The sequence below is a fragment of the Phalacrocorax aristotelis genome, chromosome 1 (genome assembly GCF_949628215.1).
Source record: "Phalacrocorax aristotelis chromosome 1, bGulAri2.1, whole genome shotgun sequence".
Taxonomy (NCBI): domain Eukaryota; kingdom Metazoa; phylum Chordata; class Aves; order Suliformes; family Phalacrocoracidae; genus Phalacrocorax; species Phalacrocorax aristotelis.
The window spans coordinates 23456989-23482132 of record NC_134276.1 but is presented as its reverse complement, the minus strand read 5'-3'; the positions used below and the strand labels follow the sequence as shown (position 1 = coordinate 23482132).

The 25144-nt window shown below is 53.0% G+C and overlaps 1 protein-coding gene across 1 annotated transcript; it reads right to left on the bottom strand.

Moving 5' to 3' along the window:
* Positions 1–19680: 19680 nt before the first annotated feature.
* Positions 19681–24186, bottom strand: PDX1 (pancreatic and duodenal homeobox 1). Its single transcript, XM_075081907.1, has 2 exons — positions 23547–24186; positions 19681–20662 (listed from the first exon to the last, which is right to left on the bottom strand). The coding sequence occupies exons 1-2, from the start codon at positions 23944–23946 to the stop codon at positions 20274–20276; spliced, it is 789 nt and encodes a 262-aa protein (XP_074938008.1). The 5' UTR covers positions 23947–24186; the 3' UTR covers positions 19681–20273.
* Between the last annotated feature and the right edge of the window lie 958 nt (positions 24187–25144).

Below are 25144 nucleotides of genomic sequence, written 5' to 3'. Positions count from 1 at the left end.
CTTGTAACCATAAATATGCAAAACGTTCATCCTGCCCTAAGGGCCAGAGCAGATGAGATAAGGCGCTACTTAAACGGTTCAGAAGTGAATTGCTAAATGTTAGACACTTGTAAAAGAGCCCATAAATCCGGTGCTGATAGTCACCCAGCCAGATTTATTAGCTGCAGCGCAGAGAAATCAGAAGAATGAAGTCTCCTCTGAAGAAGACGTCCTGTCATGCTGGAGTGAGGAGCCTTGCTTGTCTGTGCAACGTCCCGTTGGTTAAATTATGTGCTGTTTCTCACCTCCTTACAATTTTTGGCTTGTCTGGAGTTTTTTTCCAGCTAGTTTTCCAAAGTCGCCTTGGTTTTATCAGCTTTATGTAGGCTTTACCGCAGCCCCACCAGGAGGAGAAATCCTCGGAAGAACCTTGTGCTGTACCAGACCCCACCAGGCACAGGCTGTGGCCCATTTCCACTTGCTGGTTAAATGGTGGGGACCAGGACAGGGGTGCCAAACCACTCACCAGCCTGGTAATGAAAACAAGAAAAATCTCGCTGATTTGGCCAAATTGCCCTGGCTATTTGCCGTGCGTACTTCTTACTTACGGCCGGGAGAAACCGCACTGAAAAGTGAGGCCATGCAACTGGGCTGGGATGGCCACGCTGCAGCCATGCCCAGGGCTGGGTGTGGGATTGGCTCTTGTGGACTCAGGCCCCAGCAGGGATGGGAGCACTGTCCAGCCCTAAACATGTCATGTGGGTTCCTGACTTCTCCGGCATTTGACCTCATGGAAAAACTTCCATTTTCTCTCTCATCAAATTTATTTAACATATCCATTTTCTGCCTTTGGGCACTTTATTTTTCTCCTTGCTGACCCTGTTCTCATCTATTTGCTGAAAGCCAAAGGCCAGCAGGATCTGCAGGACGGCACAGGGAGGACTGGATTGCCAGGGCCTGGCCCCATGGACAAGGTAGCTCTCACTGCCTGGGAGAGCTGGGGAAATAGGACCACCAGCCCCAAAGCCTCTGCGCCACATTTTGGCTGCATGTAGCTCCATGGCTTGCTGGGCCAGGGGTTGGGTGCTGGCCCGCAGGCTGGCCATATGGCCATACAACCTGATCAAGGGCTCCTGTGCCTGGGGGAGTACCATGGTGGGAGGCAGCACCTCCAGTGCAGAGAAGCGGCTTGATTTTCTGCCTCATGTGTAGTCTTTGAAGCAGGTCTTGCCAGGAGATGTGGGTGCAGCACCCAGGCAGTTGTTATGCTCATCGCATGTGGGCTTGACACACACCATGTCCTGCTGGGTCCAGTGTCCATGGTTCCCTCTGAAACAGAGGGAGGCAGGAGCCAGGTCCATCCTTCTTTGCCTCTAAAGGATCCTTGGATCTTTCTGGAGGAGCGGCTTCCCTGGGGACACCTAAAGTTGAGCAGCACCCAAACTGAGGGGCTTAACTCTGCAGCACCAGCCTCAAACCAGAGGGGAGCAGCTTGGACCAGGGATGGCTGAGTTAGAAAGGCTTTGCAGGGACCATGACTCACTCCTTCCTCTGCGCTCTCCCCAGGAGGGCACAGTGGCCATGCTGGCAGCTGGGGCCCAGGCAGCCCCGGGTGGTGCCATCCCTTCGAGGATGCCCTCTGGCGCCCGGGGCCACCCCCACAGCATTGATCCCCAGCCTGGCTGCTGCCCGAGTTGCTACGCGTTGCTGCGATACGCCTGTCAATAAACCCTGTTTGGATTGTGGAGCAGAGCACAAGGTTTGTTTGTTTAGTGGTTAGAGGTTCAAAAGTCGGCATTGTCCCACTGCAAACGAGCACAAGTTTTTTCTCCCTAAGGAAAAGCTGGCTGTGGCAAGAGGGAGGGAGAGATATCAGTGGGCCCTTTTATTTGCTTCCAGGAATAATTAATGGCAGCGCGAAAAAAGATGACCACGGAGTTATGAAAGGCCATCAATAAGTTAATTAATCACAAAGGATCTGGGGCTGTAAGAGGTGCTGCTTGGTGTGATTTTCCTGGCATTCCTCCATGCCGGTGGGGCTGGGGTAGTACAGAAGTGGCAGAGCCCAGGGCTCCTCACCACAATGGTGGAATGCAGCAGCCCCCGACACCAGCCCAGGCACAGCAACATTTCAGACAGCTCCTGTATCTCTTCAGCATTCTGCTCCTTGTTGGTTTTAATGCTGAAAGTATCAACATTTCTCTTTCTTGCCTGTAGGACTTTTGAGAAAGAGGGTTGCCTCCATTGAGGTGAACTTCTTGATGTCCATGAAAGTTTCATGTTTCCAAAAAGTCCATTGAACACATATAAACAAGCCTGACACATTTCAAAAATCCCCATTCCAGATCTCTTCCCCTCTTGCAAGCTAAGATTTATTTTCTGAGCTACCCTCAGATTCCTAACAATGGAAATACAGAACTCAGATTTCTCTATGTAAAAAGGATCTGATGAAGCAAATTATATCCAAACCCAATTTCAAACATTTCCCACCTCCCATCCCCAAACAAATAAACCACCAACCTTCCAGCTTCCTTTATATTCCTTGCACACCATAAAGGAGAATAAAAAGGCACAAACTGCATATCTTCTTCATTTGGGAGGATATTTACAGGTACCTGGATCACCCCAGTCGCTGGACCACGGCGTTGAACCAGAAGCACCATTTCAGAGAGGTGAGCTGGTTGTGGTGCTTCCCCATCCAACCCACATGCATCCCTTGCAGAGCTCCCCACTGTCCTGCAGCAGCGAGCCAAGCCAGACTGGTGGGGCATGGTGGGCCAGAGTCCCTGCACCTTGCCTGCCTGGCAGGGGCCAGAGCGGGTGTCCTCAGAGACCCTCTGCCCAGGCTGGGTAAAATCCAGGAAATCAGAAGGATTGGCCCCAAAACTGCACAACAGCAAACTCCTGCTCTACCTCTCTTGACAGATTTTCCTGCTCTGTACAAAATAGAAAGCCCATAGGATCCCTTCTCTTGGCTTAGCTCTTAGCCTAATACAAGAGTTTCTCAAGAAAGCTCTTTGAGTTTGGGGCAAGAAATGACCATATGAGTCATAGCCCACCATGGGGAGAACAGTAAGGTCCTTAGAGGACTTGGATGGCATCTAAAGCAAATTACTTTTTTCTCTGACCATGACCATTTTCTGGGGACACGTCACATACCCTCAGCCTGATAGCTGAGCACTCTTGGTCTGCAGTATGAAGGCAGTAAGCTTTATAAAATGTGAAACCCCCATACCTGACAGCAGTAAGCAACAACTTCAGAGACTGTCCCTCCTTGCTTTTTGCCCACATAAATGGCTTCGGTGACACAGGCTGTTCCCACTCATGGGTGAAGCTAAGGCTAGAAACACACATCCCAGCAATATAACAGAGGGCAGAGCCTGTCCTTCAGATAATGAGGGGGGTTTTGCTATGAGTGACTTAAATCCTGGCTCCAGAGGGCTGTGCAAGGCCATAGGTTTCCCTTTGTCTCTCCATCAGTGGCTGGAGTGGAAGTGGAAATCACAGAGTTTACACTTCCATTGACATAGTGCTGCTGGATGCAATGCTTCGTAGCCAAAATTCGTGACCAAGTACTTTCCTTGTGTCCCACACGGGTAATGGAGCTATGTGCTTAAGTTTAAAGCAGTTAAAGCTGAAAGCAAAAGTTGAGTTGATGCCAAAGAAGCGGCGCTGGAGGCTTTCCAGGATCAAACAGCTCGTAAGTGGTAAGGAAAGTCAGCAGGACATAAGTCTGACGAAGGCACATCCGGCTGCACAGGTAGCTTGGCAAGAAAACAAGGCCACCTTGGCGTGAAAGGGCATGGGATGGGTGGCCTGATGCAGCAGTGGACAACTGCCAGGGAGGTGTGTGCCAGGAAGCTCCCTAGCAAAACCAGCTCTGGTTACTGGGTGAGAGCCATGGCAGAGAAGAGTCAGAAACCTCTGGGGCCAGATGGGGCCAGACTATCCTGGAGACTTTAACAGCTCTCTGGGCTTTGCTCCAGCTGAGGTCCTTGGTGGTGGTAGGACATTCCCTCTCTCCTCGCTGATGAGGAGGAGCTGCTTCCATCTCACCTGTGTGTTCTGCTCTGCTGTGACTCAGGTAAACACAGGCAGTTTGTTCTAATTAATGTCTCAGCTTCTGCAATGCCCCCTATTCCATTCTCAGTTTGGGGCTCTTTTAGAAGTCAGACTTACCTTCCTTGAAAGATGGGAACAGACACTCACTTGCAAAGGGACGGGAAAAATTTGAGCTATTTCCTAAAACAAATAGTTTGTTGCCAGGAGACTGGAATCAGAGGCCTAGGAATCCCTTTCTAGCCCTGTATTTCTAAATTGAAGTATCACCTATTTTAGGATGACACCCCCTGGATCCCCCTGCAGATGCTTTCAAAGTATGGGAAGTATGGGAAAAGAGAGGATAAAAGCACATGGAAGATCCTCATTTTGTGTTCATGTGGATGTCTAGATACAGAACTGTGGCATCCAGCAGGCCCCAGTCCAATTAACCATTGGCAAGATTGCAGGTCACAGGAATAATTTTCCTCATGTTCCTAATTTCCTCTAATTATAATACATCTAACCTAGCATAATATCTAATATAATCTATCTATCTATAATAGATAACTCATCTAATGTAATATTTAACCTATTGGTCAAGGTTGAGATTTTGATTCAATCCCTCAAATTAATAAAAGTGCACCATTCCCTTTCATAGAGGTCTTGTGTGCTTCATAGAATCATGGAATAGGTTGGGTTAGAAGGGGCCTTTAAAGGTCATCTAGTCCAACCCCCACCGCAGTGAGCAGGGACATCTTCAACCAGATCAGGTTGCTCAGAGACCCGTCCAACCTGACCTGGAATGTTTCCAGGGATGGGGCATCTACCATCTCTCTGGGCAACCTGTGCCAGTGTTTCACCAGCCTCATCATGAAAAATTTCTTCCTTACATCTAGTTTGAATCTACCCTCCTTTTAGTTTAAACTTCTAACTGCTCCTTTCCAACCTGCTGATCCCTGGCACTTGAGCTGGACTGAAGACAACTAGACAGATGACAAATAGAACATCTGGACTCAATATCTATCTCCCGGTACTCCTGCACCCAGCTGTAATAGGTAGGAAATAGGTTGGAAAGAAAGTGCTTCTTTTAGCCCCCTTCCAAAAGAAAAGAACAAGCCAAATAGAGCACATGGACTTTTCATGTTCTCAACATTCTTCTTCCCCTTAGTCAGCCAGGTATTTTTTGGCAGCTGTTGCAAGCTCATGTAGTTTTGCTTTTGAGTCAGATCCTTTTCCCCTGACACACCTTGTTGCCTTCCACTGAGTCACAGCCCATCCTTCAGATAACTTCTATAGAGCCAAAGACCTTTGTAAGACAAAAGCTGTCTTATCTCCAGCGTTCTTTGGAAAGGGATGCTCCTCGCTGCAGAACATCCCTTCCTCTGCAGGCAAACAAGACAAACTTTCACCCCTGGAAAATGAGATTGCTTGTGGTCTAATTTTTCCATGCAATGGTCTGACCTGGCAAACAGAAAAATCTCTTAGGGCTACAAGACTTGCTCACTCCCTTGCCTTCCTGAGTGACAGCAGAAAGACCAGTTAGGGCTTCTGACAAGGGCTTGCTTGTAAGCAAGGCCTTGGAGAACATCCTGTTGCAAAACTCAAACCTTGGAAACTAGGGGCATGATTCAGAGGCCTCCGTGATCAGGTGGGTCTCAGCATTTTCAAGATCACAGTTCTGCATTTAGGCATCTCAAGGGAAAGAGGGGCAAGACAGGGACCGCAGAGGCCTTCCGAGCCTTCAAAGGGATTTAAGCTCCTAAACCAAGCAGGAGTCAAAAGGCACATAGCATCCAAGGTTTTTCTTCCTTTTCCCACAGTTTGAAACTGATCCAATCCCTCTCACAGAGGTTGTCAGAAGTGATATAAAGACCTGTGTAACAGTTAACTATTGAGGTTTCTTTAAAGATAACTCAAGCTTTCAATTACATTATAGGGAAATTCCAGTCCTCACCTAATCTAGGGATTTTTTTGTTTTGCTACTTTTAAAATTTAGGAACATGAGAGGGAATTTGCATTAGTTTTGGTGAGAATCACCTCCTATTAGCAATAATAAAGAATTTTTGTTCTAGTTTAAAGTAAAGATGAGCTGCTTTATGATCCATAAATTGCAATAATAGAAAAAAATCAAACCAGTCATTTTTCATACATAGCAAGTGCAGCATATATTTTCTGTGGCAACAGTGTTCATTTTTGAGGTCTTCTTTGATCCTCATCAGTATGCTTGTGTTGACCTATAGATGTAACCACAGTGAGCTAAAATGGGGTCTCTAAAAACATCTTGCACAATGACTCCCAGGAATGTAGTGACTCAGAAGAAAAGGTGACTTTCTCTTATCAGAAACGTACTTCTTCCTCCAGGACTTCAGTCTGGAAACATGATCCTTTTTCTGTTCCCAGTAAGGACATCCTGCTCTTCTAAAGCCAGAGCAGCACTTTGGCCCTCTCTTTCATTCTCAGTGACTCCCTCGCCAAGCTCCTATCACGGCTCCAAAGGTGTTTTCCATCCTCAGAGGCTTGGCCTCTGCCAGTGGCTCCTGCCAGTAAAACATGCCCAATGTTATCTCTTTGCTTCTGGGCACATGCTCCTGAACTGGGGCAGGAAAACACAGCCTCAACACTGGTTCAACAAAAGCACCTGCCTGAGCAGGGGCAGCTGGGACTCAGCAGCCTCAGGAAAGTCCATGGTGGTCCAGGAGCTGGGGGGATTCAGCCTCCTCCCAAGCACATTCCTCCCTAGGCATCCTACCATGAGCACCTGAAAACCCACCTTCTCTTCTTGGCCTAGGAAAGTGATCCTATAACCCCCATGGGCTGGGAGCTGCCATCACACAGGTATCCTGGTGCTGGTCCCTTATGCATGAGACAGCAAAATTCAAGTGTAGGATCAGAAAGAAAAAACAAGAAGGAATTTTCCTGTCTCAGATACAAGGAGCCACTTCTGCCACAGGAAGGGGAAGAGCTGGGCCTGCAGTGCCAAGTGCCCCTGGGGGCAGGGGGATGCCCAGCTCCCCTTCCCTCAGTGGTAGCTCCTGCCTTCCCACCCAGAGGGAGCCCAGGCCCAGCTGGTGCAGGTGGCTGGTGCCACTCATCCCCACCTGGCAGCTGCCTGTGCCCTGTGGGGTTCCTGTGGTTGGTGGGAAGCCCAGACCAGTCTGGGATCTGCTCTGAAGTCCAGAGCAAAGAGAGACCCTGCTGAGAGGGGCATAAGTAAATGCACCAAGGCAGCTTGCAGAACCCACAAAAGAAAAAAAAAAAAGTCAGGAGTGACACCCCAGAAGCCACTGCTCCTTTCCAGCAAGGTCCCTCACGGTGTGCCACCATGCCACACCCTTCCCTGGTCACCCAGCCTGCTCAACACACATGGCCCTTCCTCCCAGCCCAGGGAAAATCAAGGGCTGGTGTGAACTGTCAGGAGCACATCAGCACAAACCGATGATTCATGATGGAGGAATCAGCAGTGTGGTGGTATGTGGCTTTAAATGTTTCAGGAAAGAGTTCTGATGTTTACTCTTGCTCAGTATATTTTTCCTCTGTGAACATCACCCTCTCTGTACATTGTTTTATGCAAGGCACAAGACTGCTTTCTCCCAAATCAGCATGCACTCAAATCGCTACAGCAGTGCTCTTCAAGTTCAAGTCAGTCCTGGTTTAGAGGCCCTCAGACTGCCTCCCAGCTGCTCACTGCTGTGGTACCCTACAGCATCAAAACCCAAAAGCAGAGTACCTGTCTAACAAAGTCAAGCTCAATAGTGTGGCATCTCTTCACTCTAATGGAAATTTTCTAAAGTCATCCAGAACCTGCTCAGATGACAGAAATCTTCCCTGCTGCTGTCAAGATGCCCACAAGATGAGCCACAGAAGCAAAGGTTAGGCAGGATTCCTACATTTGTCCTAACAAATTAAAAAGTATTAGGGAATATTTCTGGGCACTGCAACTCAATCAACAGGGCTGGTAAGTGGTTAGCATCGTTCAGAGCAGGGTCTTGGCTTGGGCCAGCTTTTACTTGCTCAAGGAACTCCTGGGCATGGTTTGGGAGTTAGTACAAGTAAGGGACTGTTCCCAGGACATGGTCTGGGTGCAACTAACCTGTCCTAGAAGGTAACAAGAAGTATTCTGCGTATGGGCCATTTGGTGACAGCTGACCTCAGTGCTGAGGAGTGATCTGGGACATGCTCAACTTGCGGTGTAGATGTAGTCTCAGATTCATAAATGGCATTGAAATCACATAAGCCAGTTCAGGAATGGCATTCCTTGTGCTTTTATAATAAGTCCTGGACACCTGGAGATGTGAACACAGTTAGTGAGATGTCCCAGGGGATCTACACCTTTCTGTTTACTTCCTCAGCAGGAAGGCGAACCCAGCAGAATTGGGGTAGGTTCTCCAGTTGTGCTGAATTTACAGTACTGATTTCTGCTGTTCTTGCTAGGAAGCTGCACAGAATTGAGCCTGTGCAGTTGGTAGGACTGAATGGCTGGGACAAAGACAGCTGCCAGCAACCATCTGCCAACCCCAACCTGCTGGCACGCCGACCAAGAGTCACCTGAGTCTTTGGCTTTCCAGTAGGGAATTGCTCCCTGTTTCTTCCCAGCCAAAAGTGCTCTTCTTGCAGCATCTCTGTGCTGTGGCGCTGGAATGGGCCTGGGACACACACCAGGAACGTGTGCTTTTTGCATTAGAAAGATCTGGGACCACAGCTTGTGACTCCCAGTCTGCAGCAGAATCCAGCTCTGGTCCCTGTTTTACCTTGTGCTGCTCAGCAAGTACATTATGCTCGCTGCCTGCATTGCCCAGCCCGCCCCTGCTTTGCCATTCACCTGCCCCCTTCACTTCTCCCTTTGCAGAGACACCACTGCTCTACAACTGCCCGGTGGGTGGATCCTGGGTCAAAGTCAAGGGGATCTGAGTCAAAGGGAGGGAGGGAGGGAGGAAGGAAGGAAAGAGAGGAAGGAAGGAAAGAGAGGAAGGAAGGAAAGAGAGAAAGAGAGACGGACAGACAAGGCTGTCCAGAATCGCTTGTTACTGGAGGGGCAGCGCGGCCCTTCCCCACCCGTGACCGCAGGTGCGCCGCGTCCCCGCCCCGCGTGTCCCCGCCCCGCGTGTCCCCGCCCCGCGTGTCCCCGCCCCGCGTGTCCCCGCCCCGCGTGTCCCCGCCCCGCGTGTCCCCGCCCCGCGTGTCCCCGCCCCGTCCCGCGGCCGGCGCGGCGCGGCCGGCAGGTGGCAGCGTCGCCGCGGGCGGTGGCAGGGCCGGGCCGGGCTGGGGTAAGGCGGGCGCGGAGCCTCCGCCACAGTCCCCGCTGGCCCCGCGGGCACCTCCCGGTCCCGGCCCGCCCTCTGCGCTGGCGCCGACCCCTCCGGGTTTTAGAGCGAAGCCACCGGTGTTTTCCGTAAGGGGATTTCACCCGGCTCCGGCGGCGCTCTGCCAGACCCGGCGTACTCCATTGACTCACTGCCAGCAGCAGCGCTCCTGCAAAGGCGGCCCGCAGCGCTCAGAGCTGGCGGTGGGAAATGCGCTGCCTCCTCGGGGCTGCGCTGTCGCCTCGTCTGACCTCCCGAGAGGGGCTCCCTCGGCTGGCGCAGCCTCCCTCCCTTCCGGGGCTTGTGCCACCAGGGATCGCAGAACCACCGAATGGTAGGGGTTGGAAGGTACCTCTGGAGATCATCTTGTCCAAACCCCCTGCTTGAGCAGGCACACCTAGAGCAGGGGGCACAGGAATGCATACAGGCGGGTTTTGAATGTCTCCAGGGAAGGAGACTCCACAACCTCCCTGGGCAGCCTGTTCCACTGCTCTGGCACCCTCACAGGAAAGAAGTTTTTTCTCATGTTTAGGTGGAACTTCTTGTGTTCCGGCTTGTGCCCGTTGCCCCTTGTTCTGCCCTTGGCCACCACTGAAAAGAGTCTGGCATCAGCATCAGGAGTTTTGAAACCGCTCGGTATCCATTTCCCACCAAGCAGCACAGTAGTGCTGAGCAGCATAGTACAACTCTACTTGTCCTCCTCCCTCTGCAGCTTTTTTCACCTTTCTCCAAATATTTGTTGCTGCTGCAATACAAGACCTAAGCCATTGTTGTCATGTAAAACACAGCCTCATGGAGTAGAACCTGCAAATGTCTATGGCACCATCTGGAGAGCCCTGGTGGCACTAAAGAAAGCCTTTATATGTCCTACACAAACCATGCTTGAATAGCTGAACAAATCACTCCTCTTCAATTTATCCTCAGATCTCCATACATATTATGACCCTGGTATCCTCCTTCGCAGCTGCTCTCCACAAGTCTGGTCCAAATCCCATTCAAATCAGTCCTGTTGGCTGCAGTCAGCTTTGGACCATGGCCTAGATCGCCTTTGCTGGCTCTTGGCTTTACGCCTCTTCCAAGCCCTCGCCTGGAACAGTCTCTGCCTGCCTGAAGGCGCTCTTTCATCAAATTTCCCTTAGTCCCGTTTCATTCAGGAAGCCTCTCTATGCTGGGTAGATGATGGCTTCAGGGAGCATATTGGGATGTAGCAGGGACCATCTAAGAGATGGCAGAAGATGGCGAGATTACTTGCAAAGAGCGGTGTCTCCTGGAGTTTCAGCAGAGAAATAAGGGTGGCCAACAGCCAAGACATGTTGGGCCTCAAAAGGAAACTTAGGCAAAACAAGGAAGTTCTTCAGCAGGACAAGACAGGAGGCTGACAGTAGTGAGAGCATTGAACTGGTACATGCCCTAAGTAAATGAATGTATTACCCCAGTTTCAAACAGGCAGTACTGGTGGGGAGAGGTGAAGTTGATGACAAGGGGACTCCTCAAAAATAGAGCGGGAGCATTTTTCAAGGGCTCACCTCATCTGGCCTCCTTTTCCTTGGTTACACTGACTGTAGTCATGGCATTGATGACAGTGCTGCTCCTAACCTGCTTCTCAAGCTGCCTAGTGGGGAGACTCTTACAGCTTCTCCAGGCAATGTCTTCTGGCTCTTCTCACTGTTCCTCACTTTTCTCACTGTAAGAAAGGGTCCCAAGGCATCCACATTCCTTGTCATGGCAGCCTTCCCACAACTGGCACAGGACAGCTCTCTCCCTCTCCTCTTTGCAGCCATGTCCTTGTTTCTAAAACTTAATGTATTTTCTCTCAGGCTGCTCTTATGACAAAATTTAAATATAATCTCCCCAGAGGAATGCCTTTGGGGTTTTTTTTTCACAGCACTCTGCAATACAGGATAAGCACTATGGTTCTTTTTAAAGCTGAATATAAAAAGAAATGTCAGAAGTGCAGCATCATGGTTATGCTTGGAAAACAGGACTTGCAAGGATAGAGCTTGCCTGAGCAGCCTTCAATTTCTTCTCAAACACATGGGCTTGAGACTCACTCCTGAGAGCTACAGTTGCAATGTTTCCCTCCCTCAAGAGCCTGCACCAGTGGAGGAAACTCAAGGCTGCACAGTGAACATCCCCCTTCCCCAGTCGCACTTTCCAGAAGGAGCTCTGAAGGTGCTTGAGGCTTTCACCCACCTCTTTTTCTCTCTTATAGGTTCATCCCTAAGCAGAAGTCTCTCTGGGCTAGAAGCATGACTAACACCCAGCAGAGGAGCTAGGAGGGGGTAAGAGGAACAGAAGCGCCCTCCAAGCACTTCACTACCTGTCAGGTAAAATAACCTTCCACAGGTTTTACTCCCTCTGCCCTTTCTTGCGGCGGCTGAGCTGCACCATTGGTCCTGTGGGTCGCTCTCCTCTGCCTCCTTGCCTGCTTCTTCCTGGCCCCCAGATCCTGCAGGAGCACCCAGCTCCTGCTTTGTGTCAAAGCTAGTGCAGACACAAATGTGGGATGAGTTGTTTCCGAAAACAAAAGGCACCGCACTTTTTGCAGGACACTGAGTATTTTGTTGGATTGGTGAGCTGAGCCGCCTCATCCAGCTGCCTAATGTCTGTTACAGAAACAGCAGGCAGAGAGGGAGCACTAGCACTTTGGATTAATGTGACATGCCACTGCACCCTCAGACTGGGATGTGACAGCTTTCTGGCTCCTTCCCACCCATTGGTGCTCCCCAGCCCTGCCCTTGCCTGACAGTTACTCCACCTGCATCATTGCTTTCTGCCCCATGCTTCATTCTGTGTAGCCCTGAAGGATAGAGGGCGTTTGAAAGCAATTTGTGCCTCTTCTCTTCCTCTCTGCCACTTTCCTGGCTCCCAGCCGCAGCCCATTCCCTGTGCCACGGAGGGAAGTACTGTCTTTTCAGTTCCTTTCTTCCTGGCTGGCTTTTAGCTCCTGATGCATCCTCCTCCATTTCCCACTCCAGGCTCCACAACAAGTCACAGAGCCAGGCTGGGATCATACAAGCGTGCGGAAGAAACACCACATCCCTCGCGGTCTGACTTCCCCAACTTGATGCTGGCATGGCCTGCACATGCCAGTTGTCTCTTCCTTGGTCCTGACCTTAATCTGTAAAAGTTATCCCTGCCTTGAGCCTCCCTCTGCCCCCTCTCCCCAGTGTTTGCAGGTTGACGACCCCTGAAGAATGAAGCCCTGACATACCTAGTGACCACATCTGGAGAAGAAGCATGGACACTAGGATTTTCCAACATGCTATCACTACTTCCAGCCCTCTGTCACCTAACTGCTGGGCCTTCACTAGGAGGGCAGGATTTTTCAGATCTTCCATAAGCAGTGCTGGCGTGTGGTTTACCTCACTTTTCAGGGCCAAGCCGAGAGGATGGAATAAAAGCAGGCATAGGAGCAAATGGGACCTTGCTGGAGCAGGACATAAATCTGCTGCCCCAAATGGTTTTTCATCTCCCACATCTCTGCAGTTTTCCTGAGTGCCTGCATCTAAACCAATGGGGATGATTTTTCCCAGGAACTGTAAGGCAGATCTATGAGATGTTTTGCCAAAACCAGCTTTATTTAAAGCCCTGGGCAAGCTGGACTGTGTGAACCTGATCTGTAATGACCGGGGACAGTTGGAAAAAATCCCACATCTAACCGCGAATAAACACTAGTGCAGAGAAACTGCAAGAAATTGAAATCTGTGCTGGAATCCCAACACTTTCCCTTAGTCTATGGACCAGGGGGAATGGGGAGAGGGGTGAGCAAACCCCATCACATCACAAGAGGAAACTGAGCCATTGAGCTTCTGCAGAAAAGGTGCAAGCTGCAATTAACAGCTAAGTAAAACACACAAAGCACCTGGTTTCTGTATCATGACTTGTTCCCTAGAAGCAGAACAGCATTCCCAGCTAATGAGCTCATTGGCATCATAATGCTGTAGTTGTTGAGGTCTTGGCACTACCTCAGTTACCTTTTTCTTCACCCTTCTCCATTAACGCCTCCCTCTGGCTTCTTCCCATAACAAACCAAACCGCTTCAGCATCCACTTGTCTCTCCTCTGACACCTCCTGCTTTCAGTGCCTTTTCAGCCTCCTGCCTGTCCAGTCGTTGGTGGTGTTGCCTTCCATCACTGCCTAGGGTATTGTTCCTCTGCTTGCCTCGTAGGCCTACCCTCTCCAGCTTCTGCTTTTTGAGCTCTGAGGAAACTGCTCTTGCCGATGTCTCTAAGTCTCTAATAAGCCAGAAAGTGCTTAGAAAATCCATTTTCTTCTCAAAATCTTGTCCTTTGGTTTCCTGGGAGGCTGTTTTAAAGGGAAGAGAAATATACTGTGTTCTGGCTTGCTCACAGGACAAGAAACCATAGGCTATAACTGCAACAGATAAGACTGGTTGGATGTTAGGAAAATGCACTCATGGTTGGAATAATGATGAACGGGAACAGAAGAAAGTTGGGAAACCTGCAGCTTTGTAGGCCTTAGTGAAGAGAACAAAGCAACATGTCTGGTGGTCCTGGTTTGGGCAGAAGGATAGAGCAGAAACATCAGTGGTTCCAGTTTCAGTTCTCTTTTTGTGCCTTCAGGAATGCTGCTAAGGAATCTCCTTCATTCCCATGTAAGGGTCATGTGGCTCTGTGCCCTATGGTCCTTTTCTCTGCTTTCACTTCCACTTAAGCTCATGCACAGCTCAACATGCTGTCTTGCACACCTGCCGTCAGATGTAGGTCTTTGTATTTGAAGTGAAACTGTCTCACTAAGGTCTGTGGGATGAATATAACCAAACCACGGATGATGTGGCAGCAGAGGGTGAAGCTGTGAGCAGGTTTCCAATCACAACTCCAGGAACCAGCTGTGACTTTAACAACTAGTTTTACCACATTCATTGCAGGGTAAAGGATTTGATGCCTTTAAAGTAGAGGGGGTTCCCCCACATCTCCCTTTTTCTCAATTTTTGTTCTTGGGATAAAAATTCAGCTTACAGAGTGGACTTAAAAAAACAGGACTTGCTATTCTGCCAGCTTATCTTAAGCAATGTCACCTCACATAGTCTCACCCTTAGCCAAATACTGACTCACCAACAAGGGGTTAGCAGCAGAAAAGGAGAGAGGGCATACAAGATGGCAGATCTCACTGCTGGAAGCTTGGCAGAGAGTGAGAGACACACATTTTAAATCAGAGAGATCTGAGCAGTTGTGCTGAAGTGTAGTTAAAAGCCAGGATGCGAGCGGGCTGCTTCGCTACTGCTTGCTACAGAGAGGCACAACCTCCTCTCCAGGAGGGGCTGCTTTCGAAACATAACTCTGAAGCCCTAGGATGCCGCACCCAGCTAAGGCTCCCAGCAGGTAACTGTTTGCTTTTCTCTAGAGAAGGGTTGGGGCGCAGGGAAGTGGTGTTCAAACACAGGTCTCTGCGCAGCCCAGGACCTGGTATCCCTCCCCTAGTTCCACCTTGGTCCTGAGACAGCTTGGTCTCCCGGCATGGGCTGTGGGTACCCTCTGTTCTTTCCGAAGGGAGCTCCCTTTCTTGGTTCTAGCTTCTTCTTACACCAGTGAAGTCACTAATCTCTGCCTGCCTCTGCTCAGTGCTTTGAGGTCTGCAGGGGACATCCAAAACAGGTGTAGTTAAATACTTAATGGCACATGCTGCCTCTGCTCAAACAAACCACCAGCATGCTACCAGTTGCTCATGTAGACAACTCTTTTCCGCTATCCACTATCGAGTCTAGCCCTGCAAGTGGAGACGCCACCCATCGTACCCTCTGTTTTCCATGCCTGATAAATGTATTTTGCTCTTGAATCTTAAGCACACTGTGCCAAGGCTTCCTTGAGCGGATGCTTTTCTTCTCCTAGGTCTGGGTCAAGGGACAGGGAGGACATGAAGCTGCCACTGGCAACAGCTCATTGTACCCAGACCAGCCCTGACATGAAACAAAGCCCAGCACCCCCTCTTTGCCAATGCTTTCAAAGTGCGATGCTCTACCCCTGCTTGAGATGATTCTGTTCTTGGCTTGTTGGTCCAGCTCACCCTCATCTCTCAAGTTTCTTCCCTCCCAATGTATTTTTGGGTCACCTGTGAAGAATATGCCTATTTGCCAAAGCACCTGCCTTTTGTGCCTAATGGATCCTGGTGGATGGAGCCAGGCATCACGGCTCTTGTGAACATGGGGTCCCATCTAAAGGCACCTCGGTCAGAGGCAGCACAACTGCAGCCTCTACTCCTTCCAGTGGCGCTGCTGCTGGAAGCAAATGGATCCTGGAACAAACCCTGATATGAGGCAGCAGGTCCATGAGGCCTAATATTAAAGGTATCACATTTTTGAGTTTCCTACTGCACGAACAAAGGTTGGCCAGGTCTGACTCATCACCGAGGCACGCTGGGAAGAGAGAGGGACTCAGCTCATTTCCTCTGCATTTTTTTTTCTTTTGTGCCTGCATATGTTGTGATCCCAGAAGCACTGGAGAACAGAAGAGCTGCATGCCAGGACAGCAGGTGGTGGGAAAAGAAGAGATGGAGAGAGACAGAGACTAGGAGAAGCCTCACCTCCAGCTTCTCCTTTGCTCCACCATTCTTTGTGCTTGCAGCTAAAGTGGTGCTGGGGCACATCAGTGCTGGCAAAGCACATGGAAAGATACTGTAAAGGGTGCTGGAAGACAGTGGGATAGGATCAATGATGATAAATGATAAATGAAAGTAAACGTTGGATAAATGAATGTAGGCAATGATCTCTACTAATATGGGCACTGCAGTGTTTCCACATTTCATTGTACTCCCTAGATGCTAAACCAGCCATGTTCCTGACTGCTATAAAAATATCCTTGAAGATCTGGTCGTTCTTATCCCCTTCTGGGGTAGAAGAAAGCAGGGAGGGAACTGCCTTTCTGAGTCACAGTTTATCAGAAGCTCTGTGTACGTATGGGTTGCTTACGCTTATGTGAAAACCTCTCATACAAACAACCCTATAAGCCATCAGGAGTGAAAGGAGCATAGTGACATTTCTTTCTACTCCCAAAGCCTTGAAACACCATGCTTAACTCGCAGCCAACTCTGCCCCATGCAGAGGCCAGACTGTCAGGTGCATTGCCCAGCCTGACAGGCCCTGCTTTGGTGTTTGTTGCAGGGCTGGCACCCCATCCCCTGCTTGCACTTCAAAGTACTGAAGCCTTCCTGAGCAATGTTTCCTCTCTCAGCCTGCAACATCTCTCCTCAGCTGTGGTCATGGCAGCAGCAGCAGCTGCAGCGTGGGAGGTAGCAGGCTTCAGTGTTGGACTGGAAAGACTTTCACACCTTAGGTTAAATCACTGCTTTCAGAATTGATTTATGGGCATAATTATTCATACATGGAGGGATTTTCAGGCAAATGTATGGGTTTGTAATGGAGGAGACAAGCACAGACTCCCAATCCTACCTTTCATATGGCCATTCCTGCGGGGTCCTGGGACATGGTCCTGTATGTGGGAGGTAAAATAGGGATTAGCACAGGGTGTGTGTGAGCTCCTGTTTCCCTTCCCCAGCCTCAGCCAAAGCGTGGTGGTAGCATGACCCCAACAGGGGCTGCTGGATGCATCTTCTAGGCCAGCAGCAAACCAGCAACCATTTTGTGGCAGGATCTGACCTGTATGTGTGACAGCAGGCCCCAGCTCCTGGCCGGGGTTTGCCTAGATGTGTGCCATTCACATCAGATGCTCAGCCCTGCTTGGAGAAAGAAGAGAGCATTAAATATTCCCTGCCCTGTGGGCATTCATGTAATAACAATCAGTATCTCGGTAGTGCAGAAGCAGAGAAGAAAGCTTTCGCTGCGGTATTGGGGGATGTATCTGAGCAAAGCAGGAGCAGTAAAGCTGTAGCCTGTGCAAAGCTTCATCAAGACCTGCAGCCTCACTGTCTTGCTCCAGAGCCATAGGTAGAACTGATGTCTCCATAGCTCCTGATGCTGGATGTTGGTACCTGGGGAGGGGGGAAATCGCCCTGAGTCTTGTTTGGCTTTTTAAAAAAATTATTAACACTGAATACATGTGATTTCTGGGGACAGACCTCTCCCACACATGCCTAAAGGACTTGAGTATTGCCCAAGAAAGAAATAAAAAGACATCTCACATATTTCACCTCTTGCCCAATTTTAAAAGTCAGACTTTTTAGAGTGTCTTGTGGAAACCCTATCCTAGGGCTAAAGGTGATTAAATATAAATTATGAACTATTTAATAAGAGGGGGTGTCTCTTAGGAAAAATAGGTATGTCTGGACAAATGTTTTTGGTAAGAAGACATGGCTCAAGAACTTTAGCAGCCTATAACTTGCCATGTCAGCTTTGCCTTTCCCCAGCACGGTGCAGAGCTGGCTGGTCTGCCAGCTGAAGGTTACTGTGAACCTTTACCTTTACAAGGTCCCGGAGCTGTCTTGATTCGGTTAATGCAAATTTTCCCATTGATGCAGTTGTAAAAAGCATGAATATATATATAAAGAGTGCTAAACCCATGAACTATGTTAATTCTTTGAAGAAAAGACTTTATTCATTAGAACTAAACCATGCAAGTCTGATTCTGCTTCCACTCATAAAAATACCTTGGCACCGTGATCAAACAACTCCTATCAATTCTGCGACTTCTCCATTTTTACAGCAGTGCATGGAGAAAATCGAAACCAAATGCATTATAGAAGAGAAAGGACAGGCCAAATTTCAGCCACCATGAATGCTGTATACCCAGGGCAATGCGCTGAATGAATTGTAGCACAAACTCGTATTTTGTGTGACAGACATCCTTTCTGCAGTTTAGATCTATTTTTATAGTGGCTCCCGAATTGCAATTTCCATGTCAGACATTGTAAAGAGTACGTGGAAATTGTTCCACTGTGTGTTACCAGTGAGAGGTTGATGCTAACAAATAGTGATGAGAAACGCTGAGGTTTAAGAACGGCTTTATGGCCCCCAGAAGTTTGAGAAATGTTACTTCAGTTAATATGGCGCTTTGCTTCTTAAGCAGAACAGCTTTATTCGAATCTTGCTCATATAATCATTAATAAAGTTCTCACTCATTGACTGCGTTTTGATGAATAAGGTTATACAGGCTTGGATAACAAATTTCTTAGGCAACTTGCAGGAAAAATGACCAGAAATGTCCCTGGTTTGCACACACCTTAATGACGCCGAAGGAAAGAAAAGCAACAGACAAGTTACACCTTCAGCTCAAGTCTCCACCTTATTGTTAGAACTCTCGTGTAAGATGGAAAAAACCCAAGAGCTGTGGCAAGCCGCTTCCTCTCCCCCTCGCTTTCAGCCGAAGGACGGGGAGCATCCTCTGGCCAGGGTGGGTCAGGCCCTTCTCCTCCTCCTCCTCCCCCCCCTCCTCTTCCTCCTCCCATGACACTCCTGGCCCCTCAGCCCAGGGCGGACTGTGGCGGTCCCCGAGGGATGCTCGAGGGGTTGCTCGACAGGTCTAGAGCCTCCCCGTCGAGGAGAGGAGGCAGTTCGGCCCGACCCACAGCAAACCCGGGCAGCTCCTGCTTCCTTTTCTGTTCCTAGTTTGGGTGTGATTTTTTCCCCCCCACTTACTTAGTTAAATTTCCGACGCTCTTTCAGGCGGTCGCTGCAACAGCTCGACTCCCTCGTACCAAACGCCTGCTCCCGCCATTATCGCGACAGGGAAGATGTTTCTGGCAGCAGACGGGCTGAAGAGAGGGCAGGCTGGCTCCGGGGCCGGCGGCAGAGCCCTCGGTGCCCGGCGCCCCGCGGGGAAGCCCCGGGCAGCCTCTCGCCCCGCTCCAGCCGGCGGAGCCGCGGCTCTCCTGCACGCCGGGATGAGAAATAACGCCTGAAAAAAGGCACCGGCGCCCGGCAGCGCTTGGGGAAGCAACTGGCCCCAAAACCCTGCCGGGGTGTAAAGCCAGGTCTGCAGAGGAAAAAACCACGCGGAGAGCCGCGCCGGGCCGGGAGCTTGTGCTGCAGGGAGGTTTCTTCTCTCCGAGGCAGAATCCGAGCTTGCGGGAGAGGAGGAAGAGAGGCAGGAGGTTTTCCCCCAAGGAAAATATCCCTGGGACCTAGGGGTAGGTCCGAGCCCTATCCCCTCGGACACGTCCCGCTCTCTGCTCGCAGCCCGACCTGCCTCTACCGCCTGGCTGGAGATCACCGCGGATTTTCTGCCGCATCCCCGGGCTTGCAGCAACCCCTCGGGGGGCGACTGCAGCCCTGCGCGCCACGGAGCCCGGAGGAGGGTCTGGCGATCTGTGCCGGTCATCGGCAGCTGGTCACTGGGAGAGAGAAATCCTGCCCGCAGGACACCCGGGCTTTTCTTTTTCCCCTTTTTCTTCTGTTTTTCCCTTCTTTTTTTTTTCCCTTCCCTCCCCCCCCCCCCCCCCCAGTCAAAATAAAACGAAACAAAACAGATTCCTGTTTCCAAAGAAGTGAGCCATAGTCCTGGGGGACTCCTCGGCGGAGGCGATGCCGCGGGGCCTCGGGAAGGGCCGGGAACGGCGGAGTGTCAGCCCCGGGAAGGTCAGGGATGCTCAGCTCGGCGTCCGCTCTTGTGCAGCTCCGAGCACGGCGGGACCCGCGCCCCGGCCGGGCCGCCGCCTGCGGTAAGGACGCTCGGTTCTCCTCCGGTTTCCAGTCCGCTCCGTGCACCCCGGGGTGGCACACACCGCCGGTGGCCGCCCGAAATCTGCCTTTCCCGGGGGAAAGTGCCCCGCGGGCCCGCTGCGGCGCGGGGTGCCCGGGGGAGGGTGGGCTCCCTGCCACCCCCACGACCCGCGGCGAGCCTCTCTTTGCCACAGCCGAAAACTTTTCTTTTAATTTTCGCAGGACGGGAGTTTGGGAGTGGAGGCACCGAGTTTCCCCGGGGGAAGGCGAGCGAGGGTCAACCGCGGCGCGACACGGCCGCGGAGAGCCGGCGTCACCCTCTCGGCCCTCTCCCCGGCCCCATCCCCTTCCTCGGCCCGGGGCGTGGGGCTCCCTACGGCTCACCGAGAGTCCTGCTGCCTTCTGGGGGCGAGTGTGGGGGCGAGCAGGTCCCTGGAGGCCCCCGAGGGCAGGTTCCCGGGGGGGCACGGCTGGAGATCCTCCTTGCCCTGCAGCTCCCCGGAGGACACCACACAGTCCTGCTCGGGCTCATTGCTGTTTCCCGCCCCTCGCTTTTTGTCCTCTTCCTTCTTCCACTTCATCCGCCGGTTCTGGAACCAGATCTTGATGTGCCTTTCGGTCAAGTTCAACATGACAGCCAGCTCCACCCGCCGCGGCCGGGAGATGTACTTGTTGAAAAGAAACTCCTTCTCCAGCTCCAGCAGCTGCGCCCGGGTATACGCCGTCCTCGTCCGCTTGTTCTCCTCCTGCTCCACCACGTAGGACCCCCCTGGGGAGAAGGGAGAGTCAGCCCCGGCCCGCCCGGCCCCCACTCGGGCTGCGGGGCGCCACGCGGGTGGGAGAAAGTGGGGTGCAAGAGGGAGCGACCTCGGGGAGCGTCCCCCGGCCGGGCAGAGCGGGGCGGTGCTGGTGGCGGCTATCAGGACTGCTGCTATTTTATTTTCAAAAAATTCAGTAATTTTTAAATAATAATTTGGTGGAGGTTTCAGAGAAAAGCCGCCCCTCGAGCCGGGGGAGACGCTTAGGCGCCACCGTGTTTGCGTGTCGCCGAAAGGTCCGGAGAATCCAGGGCCTGGCAATTGCTCAGATTCGCGTAAAAATACAAAGAGAAAAAAAAAGACAAGAAAAGGGAAAAGAAAAAAATGCAACCCTAAAAAAAACCCTCAAACCAAGACAAAACGGTAACAAAAACTCAAATAAAGAAAACCAACAAAAAAATCAAAACAAAGCAATAAAAAGGAAAAAAAGGGTTTTCTTGTGCTGCACGCACGCACAAGCAACAAAACAAAACATCATTAAAGACAAATTGCGGGTGTCTCAGCTCTCCGATAAGCGGCCCGGGGCAGAAGCCACCCCGCCGGCGGGAGGCCCGCGGCCGCGGACGGTGGGGTACCAGGGAGGCGGCGCGGCGGGGAGCTCTCCCCGACAGGGCCTCGAGTGGGGCCTCCGACCTTCGTGCAAGCTCCCAAAAGGTGGGGGGAAATCTCCCGGAGCAGGAGGCTGAGGGCCGCGCCGGTCTCCCGCCATCCCCAGCGCAGCCGCCGCCGTCCCGCGTGGGCGCTGGGGCGCGGGTGGTGCCGCCGGCGGCAGCGAGAGGGGCTGGGGTGAGCACCGAAACTCACGGCGGGCAGCGGGAGCCCAGCCGGGTGCGCTTTTGGTGGCGGTGTCACCTGTGGGGCACAGTCGCTCAGGCAGCCAGGCCAGAACAGCCATTTCAGCAGGGAGCCTCCCATCTGTTCCCTTGATTTTATATAAATAATGTTTATAAATATAAAACCTATGTATATACACCTGTGTGTATATATATATTTTAAAATATATATTTAAAATACATAAAATGTTTATAAATATAAACCTATGTACGCACATCTATTTATGCCTATATATTAAAATATATATTAAAATATATACTTATGCATGAAATGTTTGCAAATATGAACCTGCTGTATACCCGCATGTGTATGCAGGGATCTGAAAAAAAATTGTTCTGTTCGGGTAAAGCGGGGCGGACCGCCGCGGGTCTGCGGAGGGCGCCGGGGCTCCCCGGGCACGGCGGGTGGCACCGGGCCGGGCTCCGCCGCGGCCGCTCCGGGCGCTTTTCCACGACAATAACAACATAAAATCCACGGACGCCGCAATCCCAAGGGTCTCCATAAAAAACATATCCTTAGGTTATGTAGTTTGCGGCACACATCGTGCAAAAATACCGGGGTTCGCCTGCGGGGGCTGCGCCCCTTTCGCGGCCCGGGCGTGCTCGGCGCACCCGCGATAGGAGCAGCCGTGCGTGCGTGTGCTTGCACATGCCCCCCCTCCCCCGCGTAACGCCGCAGCACAGCCCCGGCCTGGAGAGCCCGGGAGAGCGGGGAAGAGTTTTCGGCTTTTACGGAGAAAGTTTCGTTTTGCTTATTGTTTTTGGCATTCCTGGGGTACAGGAGACAGAAAAAGAGGGGTAGTTTGAGAGTTTGGTTTTATCTTTTTTTTTTTTTTCTTCCACAAATTCATTCAACCCAAGGAAACGATCTGATTTTCTTCCCCCGCCCCTCTCCCGGCACAATCTCTGCCGCCGAGCCCGCGGCGTGGGGCAGCGCTCCTCTCCCCTTCCCGGCGGATGCGCCTCCGTGGGGACTGGGACCCGCCGCCTCTCCTTCTCTGCGTCCCCCGCCCTGGTCTGCCCCATGCAATTCCCAAACTATTGCACGGTAATTTTAATACTCCAGTCCTTTTTTCAATTGTCTATTTGTACAAAGCCATTAATATAATATTTGCCGTATAGGCGTGACAAAGGCGCAGGACACGATAACATTGTGCAGGCAGAGACAAAAATATTGTTGGGCAGCGGAACTTTCTGCCCAGATAGTTTCTTCCCCACGCTGGCAGCTCTGTTTTGTTTGTGCATTGTTTCCCCTGCCCTGGGTTTTCACTTGCAAAGGTGCAATTACGGCTAAAACCCACCTGTGAAGTAGGAGGGTGTGGGATAGAAGGGCCGCGGGGGGAAGATGGGTTTTGCTTCCCGGGCGCTGGGGAGAGCCGGGGGGAGCCGAGAGCGGCCAGGCGGCTGCCCCGGGGGTTTCGAGCGTTGCTCTGCGGCTGCACGGTCTGCGCAAGGACGCGGGTGGCCGTGCCGTGCCCTGCCCTCGCAGCTCTGCCAGCCGCTTCCCCTCCCGCTCCACCCCACGGGTGTCTCCGCGCCCCCGGCCTCGCCCTGCGTCGCCCCGCGCGGAGCCCACGGCGCCCGCGGAGCGGCCGCACCACGGAGACCCCCCGCCCAGCGGGGCGGCAGCGCCCGGGAGGCGTTTGCACGTCGCCCCGACTTGGCGACAATTCGTTAATTGGTGTAAAATAATTCGTTAATAATTGCTGAGGGCTCGGGCGGCGCGGGGCGCGGCGAGCCCGCCGGCGGGGACCGGAGGGCCGGCGTTCAACCCGACGGTAGCAGCCCCACAGCAGTGGGTCGGAGGGGGACAGCTGTCGGGGAGGGGAGACGGGACGGAGCGTCCCGGGGAAGAGACCCTCTCGCCGCCTCCTCCGGGACCTCTCACCCTCCACCGGAGCGGCGGGGGCACGGCCGGTGCCGGGAAGGTTTCTTGCCCGCCGAGAGCGAGGGAAACGAGGGAAGCGGCGGGGGAGCGGCAGGGGGAGGCGGCGGGGCTTACCGGTCCACTGTCCCTTCCAGGCGTGCGATTTGGTCGACTTCATCCAGGCGAAAGGCACCTGCACTCGGGGCTCCTCTATCGCCCCCGTGTCCGCCCCGTCTGCGAAAGGCAGCGCGTCCTGGTGGGGAGGAGGAAGATGAGGGTGGTGGTGGTGGTGGTGGTGATGAAGGTGAGAGACCCCGGCATCCTCTGTGATGGGGGGCACCTCGTAAGGTGAAATGTCTGGCGGGCTGCCTTGCTCGAGAGCCCCTAAGGCGCCGGGGTAAGGAGCCTGCTGCTGCCTGCCCATGTACAGGCAGGCGGGGGGGCTGGGGCTGTAATCCTGCGCCTGGGCTCTCTGAAACGCGCACGACTCCTTGTAGAGCTGCGCCGAGGCGTAATACTGCTCCTCCGTGTTCATGGCGAGCGGGGCCGGGGCCGGGGGTCTCGCAGCTTAGGGACACATAGGGCTGCTCCGGCTCCCGGGATGCCTCTTTGACAGCTCGCCGCCCCGCCGCCTGCCCGGCTCCCGCCGCCTCCCCATAGGCGCCGCTCCCCCCACGTGAGCCCTCCCGCAGCCCTCCGGGGCGGGGCGCGACCCATAAGAGGCCACCCGGGGTGGCCCCGGCCCCGCAACCCCCTTCCTTTTAGCCGAGTGGGTCCTCCGGCACCCCCCGACCCTGCTGCGGGGTGCCCGCTCCTTGCTTTGGGGTGGGGAGCCCCGCGGCGGGGGGCTTGCGGGGCCGGGGAGGGGGTCGGAGAATTGCCCCGACGTGCGGGGCGCTCCGGAAGGGTTGGTCCTGGAACCCAACTCTTCCTTCCCTTCCCCGCTTGCCCAGGGATCGCTCATCCCCCAGCCCCCCTCCCCGGGCACTGCCCGGAGAGGAAAACCCTCGGAGCGGGGACTAGCGGCTCCCAGAGGGGTTTGACATCAAGGCGCCTTTGGCTGCAGGGCCATCTCGGCCAGGGATGCGGGTGCCCGGGGACAGGCAGGGTGCGCCGGGGGGTCGCTCCCTTGGAGGGACCCGTGTGCCGGAGCCCTGGGAGCAGGCAAGGACCGGCTTTCTGCCCGCTCCCCCTCCGCCCGGGGGGATGCGGCCGGTGGGGACCACAATGCTATCACCGGAGCGAGCGATAGGCAGCGGATTGTTTGCCCAAGGGGTAAATTTGGGAGCCTTCCCCGCGGCTTGGGCTGCAATGTGTTGACCCTCGGAGATAATCTGCTCCGAGCTGGTGCCTGTTGACTTGGTGACGAGGCTATGAGGAGGCGGAGAGCTACCGAAAGGGACAAAGATCATTTCCCTGCCTCCGCCGCTCTCGCCGGCTCGGGGCCCGGTATGCTTCCCATTCGCCCAGCCCGCCTCCTCTCACCGGCTCTTTCCCCGGCACCGGAGCACCGGCCGCTGCCGTCGGGGCGCGCACCCGCGGGGAGCAGCGCGGCGGGCCCGGGTCGGCTAAGCCCGGCCTGACTCGGCTCGGCTTAGCCGGTGGTGATGCATCCCCCGAGCTTGCGGCGCTGGAGGCTCCCGGTCCTTCGCTCCTGAGGCCGGTTCCGCGTGATCATAAACCCGCCCAGTCCATTACACTTAAAATGTGTTTCCGCTCCGAACCCACGCGGG